This window comes from Megalops cyprinoides, chromosome 5 (genome assembly GCF_013368585.1).
Source record: "Megalops cyprinoides isolate fMegCyp1 chromosome 5, fMegCyp1.pri, whole genome shotgun sequence".
Taxonomy (NCBI): Eukaryota; Metazoa; Chordata; class Actinopteri; order Elopiformes; family Megalopidae; genus Megalops; species Megalops cyprinoides.
Window position 1 is genome coordinate 39,120,935 of NC_050587.1, and position 13,432 is coordinate 39,134,366.

A 13,432-nucleotide genomic window follows, 5' to 3' on the forward strand; every position below is an offset into this window, starting at 1 on the left:
ATGGCTGTGATTCCAGTGTGATGCCAGGCACTAACACCTCGGTGATAGCCATCTGCTCCACTTTGTGGGGCATGTTTTAATGAACCTAGACTCTGAGGCATACTGTAGCAGAAGATAAAAATGTCCATGGCTGTGGTCTCATCTCGCGCATTAAAGGCCCATGCATCACATTTGCATTTTATTTATATTACCAGCTCTTATCCAGAATGAATCCAGGACACTTTTTATTTGTTGCCCAGGGAAATTGGGGTTATTTAACTTGCACAAATGGTGCAATTTCATTGGCTCACTGAGAAATCAGACCAGGCCTCTTTGGGTTAAGAGCCCTGCTTTTTACCACCATACCACACTGCTGCTCTTTACTGCTACACCATACTGCTGCCCTGCTCCTTACTGCTAAACCACACTGCTGCTCCTTACCACCATACCACACTGCTGCTCTTTACTGCTACACCATACTGCTGCCCTGCTCCTTACTGCTAAACCACACTGCTGCTCCTTACCGCTACACCACACTGCGGCTCCTTACCGCTACACCACATTGCTGCTCCTTACTGCTACACCACACTGCTGCTCCTTACCGCTACACCACACTGCTGCCCTGCTCCTTACCACTACACCACACTGCTGCTCCTTACCGCTACACCACACTGCTGCTCCTTACCGCTACACCACACTGCTGCCCTGCTCCTTACCACTACACTACACTGCTGCTCCTTACCGCTACACCACACTGCTGCTCCTTACCACTCCAAAACACTCCTGCTTGCTGCTTAAGAATCGCTGTGACTTTGCCCTATGTGCAGCTCTGTGGTTAAAAAAAAAAAAAAAAAAGCTGCAAAGAGCTGAATCAGATGTGTCACAGTGCATCCTGCTGCCGAGAGAAACTGCATTTGCATTCAGCAGCAAGGAGGTGTCGCAGCCTGTACTGTCACCTTGAATGATGGGTAAGGAAAAGGGAAAATGCGTTAATTGATAGCTGGTCAGAGGTATTCTCTCAGTGGCTGCTGCTGCTGGCTGAGTGACTGTGCATGCCTTTTTCTCTTCATGATTGACCCTGGAATGACATCCTTCACCTCCAGTGTGTCAACTGTCTTTACCGTCCCCAATTTTGCTTATTTTGCTTGTTTTTTTCTGTTTTTTTTTACTTTCATGTCTTTGTGTGTCGTTGCGTATAGCTTTACAGAAGAGACCTCATTTCTAGCGTGTCCCAGGCCCACATGTACTGCGCATCCTTCATGGCCATCCTAATATGAAACAGTGAACAGTATTGCAGGTATGAAATGCTGCTGGGTTCCCATTCACATATTTCTCAATGCAACTGGAACATGCCAGGAATATTTGTGCTTGATTTTAATTTTATATAGAGTCTAAAATGAATGCACGAAAATATGTTCTTCATGTAACTGCTTTTTACATTACTTCACCATATGTCTCATATTGCATTGCACTACTCACTTGTCTGGACCTTGAAAATAGTGTCCATTTCCTCTCTTCTGTTGAACTGAAACACTTCCTGTCAGATCAATTCTCTGCTCTGGCATTACATCTTCACTGGAATGTGCAATTCACAGTGGAAGAGCTTCCTGGAGGGTGCTAAGGTAAGCCCCCTGATTATCTCTCCCTCGGTAACCTTCGTCACCTGGAATAGCATGTAGTTCTTGCAATAAAGGACACTCCTCCATGAATGTGATTGGCTGAGGCACTGCCAAGCAACAACAATAAACCATGTAATCACAAAGGGTTGAGAAAAGACATTTTTGGAGGACATGCACCTGTGCAGCAAGGGTGGTATCAAATAAATAGCTGTGTCCCTGTGAAGTACACTTTACACTCCAACATAATGGTAAGTTATTTATTGTGAAAGATGTGTGAAGGGTGCATGATGTTGTGGACAGTGTGAAATGTGTAAGGTAAAAAAGAAGAAGCAAGTTAAGTGGAAATAAAAGCAAGGTACAGCCACTAATTCAGTTAAGCCGGTTGTGTGGTCGTGACTAACCCATCAGACTCATTCACAGCTCTGTTGTGGAGCTCTGCTTTTTGGAGCCGTCCCCGATGAGGATGAAAACTCCCCGGCCTCCTTGGCGTTCACCGTCTGGTGTACAGTGACCTTCAGGGCTCCAGCCCGGGGATCTTGCTCGAGCGTGGCTGAGTAGCTGTTGAATAATTAATGCGGCATGTTGAGCTGTGGTTCCGCGGCTCTCGGGATGCCGGGTCTGTGTGTAACGCCACAGGGATCGCCCCGCAGCGTTCTCCTCGGAGCGTGTAACAGCTCACCACGAATTACAGGCACGTGGTCGCCTGGCGGGGCCTCCAGCACTGCCGGCCATTTTCCCAGGGGATTAAACCAACCAACAAGCAAATGAACAAAAAAAATTCTGAATTCTGCTACAGTCAACAGTGGCCCCTATTGCCCCCTACCACTCCGCCACTCTCAGCGCCCATCTTCCCCCCCCTCGGTTCCTCTGCTCTGCCACCGTTCAGTTTAGTTTGGTTTCTGTCACGTTCCACAGCAATTTCTACCCTACCGCTACAGAATCCCACTGCTGCTTCTTGCGTCCCGGCCCATGGGACCCAAAATCACTCGTGGTTTCATGGCACTCGTGAGCAAACACTGTGGAAAATTGCATCTGCAGCCAACCAACTTCCTCAGGCAGACTCCAGTTCAGGAGCCTGGCGAGATCCCGGGTTCGAATGGTCTGTGTTTGGAATGTCGCATCGGTACATGATATCAGTGTGGCTGGACTTAGGTGGGCAGGTACTCTAACACCAGGTGTGATGCTTTAATCAACAGAAAGGATGTGGGCTAATGAGGCTAATGGCAAGATGATCTACCTTGCTACACACTCACACACACACACACACACACACATTTGTTTCTGTTGTGCTGGTCAGTATGTACATTATTGCATACTGCATATTTCTCATCATATTAGCGCAAAAGTATATGGTATGTACCTCATTATGAACAGAAACCATGTCTCCATGAAAGAGAATGAGAACAGCCTATTTCCATGAAACCAGTTTATATTTCTTTCTATTGATTGTTTTTACAACATTTTCATTATAAAACAGGACATTTTATAACAGTGACCAATTGATACACTTTATTAAAAAATATTGACAACTTTTCAGGGGGGGAAAAACAGCAGAAATACTGTACATAAATATAAAATCTTTTTTTTTTTCTTTTTCATTTTCCTGTCATGCGCCGGAAAGCCACACTGAAGTTGAATGAGTTTCAGCCCTGCTGTTTAGAGAAGAACACTGAAAACATCAGTGTGACAGCTCGAACCCCTGACCACATACCCACACGGCTCTGCTTACAGATGAAGGAAATAAGCGGTACAAAAGGTTAGTCTCTGAACACACACCCCTCCCCATAGTAACAGGAAACACGTATACCACAAGCACACACTTGCAATACACTCGTGCAGATCGGCCATGTGTGGGGTGCTCTCCATTCACACACACACACACACACACACACACACACACACGCACACAGACCAACGGTAGTTTAACACTTCTGAGAAGCAGTGAGCGTTCTGAGGCCAGCAATTTAGTCATTTTGACTCTGTTCTGCTCACCGTTTTTTTTTTTAGTTTGAATCCCTTTAAAATTTCAGGGCCTCTTAGCTGCTCCTCCTCGTCCGTGTCTACTCTTCAGGCCCGGAGGTCGCCCGTCCTCAGCAGTACAGCGCTGAAACACCCAGAACCACTTACACAAAATCCCATCAGCATTACAGTCCCTGTCAAACTGTCATTTTGGTTTTATGTCGGGAAACGAAAATGAGAATGAAAAAAAAAAAGGTTTCACGGACTCTGAGGCTGAGTATTGTTCATCTCCAGAAGCAGAGTGCAGTGTCCCAGACCTTCACCATCACAAACACAGCTGACCGTCAGGAACAGGGATAACCTTCAAAGAGACCTGAAACTGCAGTGTGTCCGTAGAACAGGCAGAAAAACTGACAAAAGGAACCTCATGGTCACTCATGAAGTATCCATGTATGTACAAAAAAATGTGAGTTCAGATAATTATTTTGATACTTAACTTGCTAAAAGTTTCTATGAAGGGCTCCACATGAGGCCTACATACAGTAACAATTGCATATCGCCTTCATAAGCACTGAATAAATATTTATAAACACTTAAACCAACTGACAAAGACAACACTGCCCTAGCTTTTACTGCGATTGCCCTCTGTATCATAAATGATAAATTATTTTAGCGTGAGATTCTGACCCCAAACATGATGCAAACGTTCTGGTAACGTCATCCGCGATATGAATGGTGACACAGCAGACCCTACAACAATTTGGACCAGGTGGCGTAATGTCTTTATGAACGTTCACGTAGTGCTTGTGAAAAAGTAAGTGCTTATAAAGGCTTCGTGTACAGTGGCACCTTTCATAGAAAGTGGTGGCCATTCCTTCCTTAATAAGGCCAGAGATTCTTAAACCCTTTCTTTAGGCTGGGCTCGGTTTCTTTTTTTTTTGGTGAGAAAGAGAGAAGAAGGGCTGCACATTGTGCCTCACCATTATCACACACACAGATGCACAGGTCTGCTAGAAGTAACACTTTTGTTATGACCCAGGGGTTCCTTTAAATAATTATCCCTTTATGAAACAGGGCTTTAAATGGAGATATTCAGTCCTGCCCCTCTGCAATAGCCAGGAGCAGTGACAGTGTGTCTGAGGCACCTGCGAGTGCAGGTTTCTCTCGGAATCAGGGCCAGACCTTGGCCGTGCATTACCCTGACGAAAAACACCGCTGAAAAGCTGCAACAAACAAAGGATGAAAGGTATTCAGGGTTCTTCTTTTTTCCTCTCGTTGTTTGGCAGCTTGTTTTGTTTCGGTGAAACTCTCAAGGTTACTGTTGTGTTTAAAAGCTGTTTGGTGAGAAAATGCTGCCAAGGTCCTTGGTGATTGTGTTCCTGGGAAGCTCCGCTGAATGTCTCCGCCTGCCCGGAGGTGTCTCTGTGGTTTCTCTGACGCACACAGCTGCGTCCTGTCCGTGTGGTTCTGGCACATATCTCCTCAGTCTCCGGACACGCCCACAGGAGCCCAGGGAAGGAGATGTAGCTCATGACCACTCCTGTCCAACACGGGCAATCTTTTAAAGTGTACCACACCGGTCAGGACCACAGAGTGACCACTGGAATCACCAGCTCGTACCACAGGACTCAGAACAAAGAGAGAGAAAATAAAGACGTCAAGGATCTGTAGTCCATCATATCATCAGTGGGGAGGTCCTTGGAGTTTCTCCATACCAGTCTTTTTTTTTAAAAAAAGTCTTGATTTGAGACAGAGAATGGTGGAATAGCGGAAGGTGTAGATCCTTGGCCTTTGGCAAACCCACTGGGTCCACACTGTGTCTTCTCAGTGCATTGTAGGTACATCTCCAAGCCAAGTTCCTGGCAGCGGTCTAGGAAATGTGTATTCATTCTGAGGAAATACATAAAACACAAAGCAATTATAGCAATTATAATAAGTTGAAATAACTTGAAACTGCTGTAGCAGTGATTTTTTAAAAAAAAAAAAAGGTAATAGCAAGTTAAGTTAATTACAGAAATGGATTATCTGATCAGGGTACAATGAAGCCGTAAAGGAAGTGCAGAAACAAGCCGGGATAAGCAATTAAAAAGATATAAAGGCCCGGCCTGAATGTGTGACGTTTTTCAAAAGTGATGCTGACAGACCCACGAGTGGCACACAGATAAGGATGTTCCATTACGAGCGGTCCATTATGTTCCTGTGTTCTGGTATGACCCAGGCTTCTTTCCCGCTTCAGTTAAGTAAATGAGCCTTAATGAACACCAATTTGTAACGTGTGTTATGCACACTCTGTGGGACTGCTGGCTCATATGTTTTCAGGTTCAGCTAATAATAGGGATCCTCTAACGAATTCTGGGAAAGATAACACACATCCACAGGCCCTGGTTCAGGCTTCAGTCTCTGCTGTAATTAGATAATAACATCAATAATGATGGCGGGTGATAATAAATAACTTTATTTGTATAACACCTTTAAAGCAATTACTTCGCCATCAGAGTTCAGCTCAGGCGAACATAGCAGTTTAAAACCCATAAATAAAAATGAGAATAATCTAGTAAAACAGAATGATAAAAAAGAAACAATGTCAAATAAGAACAATCGATATGTGTATAAATGAATGACATCTTATTTAATACTGTGCCTTCTACAACCAGACTGTCACGACTATGTTCAATTGCTTTTTAATTAAAGTCTACTGAGAACAAACACCCTGAGAAAACTCTGAATCATCTCTGAAAAAACATCCATCCAGGGAAAGTGTTTGGTTTGCCAAAGCCAGGAATTTCTGAAAGAATATGTACCTAGCGTGTGTCTGACACATCCAAGTTTTCCCTGTGTGCCATCTTCAAAATTTAACTGTTCTCTCAGATATTTCCAGAAAGCAGTTAAAACCTTTTTTTGCTTCAGAAGACTCTTGAAGCTCTTTAAGACACTTTCACTGCAGCAGTATGCTTTTTTTGCCCTAATCACTTAAATCCTCCCATATATATAATCCTCCGATATATAACGCATATGAGCCATATAAACGAATTAACCCACAGAGGCTTAAACTCAGACTCTCTTGTATTTCACATTCAACCTCATACCGGTACTTGATTTGTTGAATCTCAGCAATTTTATATTTCACAGACAGAATATTAATTTTTAACAAAAAAAAAAAAACTAAATGGGGAAAAAAGAAAAAGTCAGTCTTATCCCACAGATTTAAAAAGCCACTTCTCTTGTTTTTTTAAAGAGTACCTCTGGATGTGACTGTCTGAGTCTAGAGCAGCAAAGTGGCTTCGGTCAGATGGCTGCACTCCGACCCCAGGGGACAGGCGGGCGTAGTCGGCTGGATGAGTGCATGGCTGAGGTTAACCTCGGGAGTTCCCCCAGTCCCAGAGGTCTGTATGCAGTGGTGAACCCCTGTTCCTCACCGCTGTTCTGATGCTAATCTGAGCTTTTCTCCAATGCACCGCTACGGTAAGCAAGCCCCCTGGCAGCGCTTTGAATCAGCTGTGACTGGAGTCCCCAGGGATCGCCCTCCTCATCCTTTCATTGTTTGGACCCCAACACGGAGGCAGCGGGGGGACCCTGATCTGGGCTTTAATCACCCCTTGACACTGTCAGAGTTGGGATACACCTGGTTTGGAAGCATGACCGAGGTCATGCCCTTGCAAGCTGCACTAAAATAGTCAGTTTAGGATAACATATCTTTGTTTCCTGCGCAATCACACTCAAACACACATGAGCAAAGTCCTCTGGCTCCCCTTGGTGAACGATGGGAAACTTTCTGTCACAGTCCAGCAATGACTCTCTTATGGATGCAAAGAGAAACAAGCAAAGTGAATGCTGAATTCTGCAAATATTAGGAATAAAGGAAGAACAGATTTTAGAGAGAGGAGGCCTAAGACCTCAGATCATTTTGGAACCCAGAGGACTCGCAAATTTGCTCGCACACACCTTCTGAGGGAGAGAAGCACTTTTTGGTGTATCCTCCCACTCGGTGAGGTGATGTTGTAGTCAGACTGAACAGTGATGTGAGTGATATGAAGAGAAGGCAATTAGATCCCTGCATGTTTGCAATACAGTACACCAGCTAACTGAGAGCAGCAGATGCTCTCCCGTGTGCTCTTAAGCTTTGCGCCTGAGGTACCAATTATTCTATTGTGCCTCCGAACAGCCCTTCCCCACTTCTCCCACAGAGTTCTGTGTTCTTTCTCAAATTCCTTCCCACATAATGGATTGTAGGGCTGACAGAATAAATCATTTGCCCGTGTTGCGGAGAAACGTTTCAATCGGAACCCCGTGCAAATAAGACGTTAAACATTAATCTTTCAACGTCAAATTATGTCGGAGGCCCCATTAAGGAGCCGGATTGGGGTACCTGCGGGGTTTTCTCTTTCTCCCTCAGTGCACGTGAAAATCACATTATGAGTATCATCGCACCGCTCTCAGTCTTTATCCCCTCAGATGCTGAACACGCCCCCCCCCCCCCCCCCCTTCCCCCACCCCCCCTAGGTGAGCGTAACTGGGAGCAGAATCCGACAGCATTGCAACTCTCACTTTTTCAGACCTACCAATGCCGGTATCACACAGGGGTGGATCACATTACTATTCACACCATCGTTTGGCGGGACGCTTGGCTAATTTTTGACAACCTGGATTAAAAAAAAAAAATGTGCTAACAGATATTAGCCGCACATAGCAAAAAAAAACGTGTCTGTTTGGGCGACAGTGTGGCAGAGTGCTGAGGAGCAGAGCTCAGAGCCCGGAGGCTGGCTGCTGATTGGGGTTCCCTGGTGGGGTACAGCTGTTGTACCCGTGGGCAAGGCGCTTGACATGATGTGCTTCGGCTAAGATCCAGCTTAAGTGAAAAAGGATTATATGTAAGTCTGGCTCTGGCTGGGGGCGTCTGTGATGCTATGCGTTAAGTTCATAGTGCTGCTTTTTATTTAACCTATTCTAATATGTTCTTATCGGTTCCTCTCCTTCGTTGCTTTCTCTCTCTCTGTCTCCATTATGTGGCAGAGCTGCACCATTTGGATCCTGAGGGGGACATTTTATTTCGATTATAGGAATGGGGTAAAAAATGCTCAGCGAGAAGTAAGGGGACTGTGAGGAAGGTGCTTTCATAACAAGTCTTACATCGAATAAGAGCCCACAAATTGATAATGAGAAAAAAAAAAAACTTTCCTATTCAATTACGAAAATATCAAAGAAAAATATTTTTCTTTTTCTTGTGTGGGCCGGACTTTTTTTGCAGTGATGTTTTTTAAAGGTTCAAAGACCTGTTCCGATGGCTGGGTCTTCAGTCTTCAAAGGCGACACGAATTTTTGGATATGAAACCTTCATAGATGTTCTCTTCAGGGGCAAACGCTGTTTACTGGTTGGTTTTTTAATGACCTCCTTTTCTAACAAATTCAAGGCTTCAGGGAAAAATGCACATTAAATTTAATTATTTTTGATCTGTCAAGGAACTGGCAAGACATAAAAACTGTGATTAATGTCATTTTCATAACAAAAATGCATATTTCATGATGTACAGTATTGTTTTACAAAACAACCTCATGGGAAACACAAAACCACAAATTATGTAACTATTTTCAAATGTTTTAAGGTGTCATCACATCCAGACCAGATCAGAGCTCTTTAATGGTTCTGCCCCTATTACACATGAATATTATTTATTTTACTTGACTTTTTATACAAGGTCTTTAAACAAACGTGTGATATCACTATCTTTTTCTATCCCGAAGTGGCCCAAACACCCCTAGTTACAGTATACATGGTGTATGTATGGCTGTGAAGGCACAGTGTAACTATACCATACAGATTAAAGCTGTTAGACCAGTGTAATCACTGCAGCCACAAACAAGTTAAGAAGGAACCTGTACGTAATGTATGCGGTATGTACTAATGTGACCCGGTGCTGTTTACCACACTGTTGAGGGAAGAGAGTAGGCACACAGCAGTTAGGGCCAGGAGGCAAAGTGGGACCCAATATTCAAATGCAAAAAGCATTAACGTGGGACGGAGCATGTGCAGTGCATTGTGGGTCGTGCTCCTCCAAAGCAGTGACTCACAGAGAGGCAGAAGCAGGCACGATGTGCACGTCGCCATGACGCTCGGCAGGGTGAGCGCAATCACTGAGGATTTTTCTCATCCTCTATTTATCCTCTATATATCCTCTATTTCCCATTAATTGGCTGCGGTGCTGCTTAAGAGAAGATATGGGAGGATAGTTTGAAGCCAGAGACAACAGATGAGTCAGAGCTTCAGACAGCAGTAACACATACTTCCTCTGTTTCTCTTCAAACCATATTGACGTAGACGCAATCCATACATGTAGGAAAACATTATTTTTTTTCCCCCACAGCAGATCGATGTGTGCTCAATCACAGTCTGGAACAGACGGGGGAGGGGGGGGTGAGTTGAGGGAGGGGTTGGGGGGTGTGGAGGGGGTGTTTGGTTCTATTCATTTGTGCAATCGCTGAGCACCGGCCAATTAAAACCAGCCGGTGCAGTCAACGAGGGGCAGCGGCCATACGCGAACACGCAGTCTGATATTCGCGTTGCTCCGCTGGTACATGACACACGAGGGGATGCGCGCTATGGGGGCAGATGCATGCGCCGCATGTGCGAGACCCATACATTAGCGTGCAGAGTGGACCGCTAATGCACGAAGGTGCTGTTGGCCCGCTCCCCCCTCTCTGAAACCTGAGTATCCCGTTTGCACTCTCCGCTAATGAACGCAGAAGCTAGGGAGATGAGGACTCCCACTTTTGGACACGCTTCAGCAGTATGCAAATGAGTATGCAAATGCGTGGGATTACATCACAAAGGATCTACGGCAATCTTCACCACAGGCCCCTGCCAGTCACTCTTTAACGCTTCAAATGTTCGCAAGAAATGGATTTTTCTTTTGGGGGGGGGGGGGGGGGGGGGGGGGGGGGGGGTGCAGATAGAAGAGGCACAACAAAACAAAAAAAGAGAAGTTTAAAGAAATTCGGTAACTGCCAAAATAAAGCCAGTAATTGTCAGATGATTTGACTGCTGTTTGCGTTTATAGGTTTCCTGTCAAAATACACTGTGCCTCTCTTTCATCACTGTGCTGCTGGGTGTGTTGAATGCTGAAATACGATAAAAATGGACTCAGAAGTCTCGAATCCACATGATTTACGAATTCACATCTCCTTTTTTCAGGGCTGAAAGCACTGGAACAGCAGGTGCCTAATTTACTTATTTATTTATTTCTTGTATGTATCTGCTATTCATTGAAGAGCCACTCAAACATACAACCTTGTAGCTTGCTTGCGTCTGAAGACCACTACATTGTAAAAAAAGTGTCCCTTTTGAATGTGTGTACAAGAAGACCTCTATATCAAACCATCAAACGCGCCTGAACAGGCACTTTGTGATGTCTATTTCAATGCAAACCCCTAACACACTGCATCAAGCAAGAATTCCTCAATGACTTATTTAGCAGTGTCTCCAGCTAAATGAAGTTGTTAAATTAAATTATCAACAGGTGCTAGCCATAATTGTATGCTTATCGCTCTGGACCATTTTTTTTTCAAATAGCCTGACAGCTGTGAATACCCAATTCATACTACTGCCAAGAAATTAAAAAAATGACTCAACAATGTATTAAATTCAAGAATACCAAAGGGATGATGATTAATGACAAATGCATGTGAGATACATGAAGTTAGACTCTGATTATGGGCAGAGCAAATGGCCTACAAGGCACAAAATGGCCACCTGAAACACTGCACTGCCTATGCCTGGTACAACCTGCAACACACTAAGAATGATAGAAGGAAAGTGTAAGTGAACAAGAGTGTACTTTAGTAAGTATAGACGAGAACAGAGAGAGGGTGGAGAGGAAGTGTGTCGTTTGGGAGTTCATTTGGGTTTACTCTGCTGTCATCCATAGAGCTCCTCGGCTCACGAGAGAACAAGAACCATTCATAAAAAAAATAAATTAAAAAAAAAAAAAACATGAAACCTTGGAAACGGCAGAAGCAGAGAGATCATAACGAATGCATACAATGTTGTGATTAAATTACTTCTGTGGCATCTGGCTCTGATGAGTCTTTGAGGTTTTTTTTTCCAGTTGTAATTATTTACATGTCATGTAATTATATGTTTTCCTAATTCATGGCAGATGCTGTCTCATAGCCAGATACCACAGTGATTCAGATTACATGCCACATGTAAAATGGACCACAATCACTGACCCCAATATAACCAGTGTCTTGCTGTGTGCGGAAAAAAAAAATATGTTCATTTGTACTGTTAAATTCATCATCCGTGGTAACATTTGTTGAAAATGTGGTATAAAAGGAATTTTGGACATACGACCAATGTGAAGTGTATATGCATGTATGCTCAACTGAGGGTAGCAATCAGGGAAAAGTGAAAGGTCCTTATCCTCAGCTGGGACACCCTTGAACACTTAACCCAGTGCTCAGGGTCAGAGAACAAAATACCATGCAAGACACAAACCAAAAAAATGATCACCGAACTCTTTAGAGATAAAAAGACAATGGCAGCTCGAGACATCACTGCATGGAGAAGGATTACATATTTAAAATGTGTGACTCACAGCTTGAACTGAAAGAAATCTATTGATAGTGTCTTTTGATAAATTTATCATTTCAATATAATTTTATTTTATATTGGGAAAAGAACTGACCGAGGATTACTGGGTATTATTAAAAAATTCTGGGTACAATACCTCCCCATTGATCAGCTGAATGTAGGCTCGTTTTTCATTATTTAACTTAAATAATGAGTAAAAGGAACGCTAGGACCTTGAAGGATTTCTTTTTTTTTAATGACGTGTTATTCTTATAACTGTAGCTAATGAGGCTGAGTTCAGAATTTTAAATGAAACTAAACCTTCTCCAACAAAAGCCACTTTAACTAATCCCTGATACCAACAGGGAGTGGAACATAATGGACCCCGCAGATGGAGAGCTTTTTAAAAAAGTGTCGACTTGAGCGGCATTAACGACAGCTTTTGTCCATCAGCCAATCACGGTGCAGATGCAGCAGATAATCATCTTGAGATTTTTATGAAGGGCCTTCCGCCCTCAGATGAGGGGAAGATCCATGGCTGGCCCCCGGATTCTCCCGCTCTGATTAGCGGGGGAAAATGTTAGAGATTTTCTGATTCAGCTCCGTCGCTTTCCTGACGAGTCCCTGTCCTCCCACCTCGGTCGCTCGGCCTGCCTGGTATAAATAGCCCTTGCCTGTGGGGCCTGTTTTAATCGCCATTTTAATCCTGGCTGGATCCGTTTGCCCATTTTAATTGACCTCCTCCTGCCAGCAGAGCAGAGCCAAAAAGTAGAGACAGGGGAGGAGAGAGCTGGTGCAATAAGGGAAATGAACTCATTTCAGCAGAACTCAGACTGCTATTGCAGCTGCAGTTAACACCACCACCACCTCCACCAGCAGTCCCTGGCACTGTAACAAGAGCATCAATCTCTGATAGGCACCAGTGTGGTGCGGTGGTAAGGAGCAGGGCTCGTAACGAAAAAGGTTGCTGGTTTGATTCTCAGCTAGGCCACTGCTGTTGTACCCTTGGGCAAAGTACTTCACCCACAATTCTCTCAGTAAATATGCAACTATATAAATGGACAAAATCGTGAACTATGTAAGTCGTTCTGGATACGAGCGTCTGCTAAATGACAATAATGCAGTGTAATGGAGAGTAACCTGCACAGCAGGGGAGACCTGTTGGAGCAACAGCAAGTCTATGATAGTCTCAAGCGGACTGGATTTGCCAAGGTGACACCGACTGCCCTAGCTAAAGATCAATTGTTTAAAAAAAGAATAAACAATGAATGATAACAATAAAATAATAATAACAAAAAAATCAAGATTA

At 44.0% G+C, this 13,432-nt stretch overlaps 1 protein-coding gene across 2 annotated transcripts in view; it reads right to left on the bottom strand.

The window, feature by feature from the left end:
• Positions 1 to 5,251: 5,251 nt before the first annotated feature.
• LOC118777804 (leucine-rich repeat transmembrane neuronal protein 4-like) overlaps positions 5,252 to 13,432 on the bottom strand; it is a 31,530-nt gene continuing 23,349 nt past the window's right edge. Inside the window, exon 3 of one of the 2 annotated variants that reach the window (XM_036528971.1) lies at positions 5,252 to 5,447. In XM_036528971.1, the coding sequence (XP_036384864.1) occupies positions 5,382 to 5,447 (66 nt within the window). In that variant the 3' untranslated portion in view covers positions 5,252 to 5,381. The remainder of the gene's footprint in view (positions 5,448 to 13,432) is intronic. The other variant, XR_005004977.1, reaches the window with a different exon arrangement.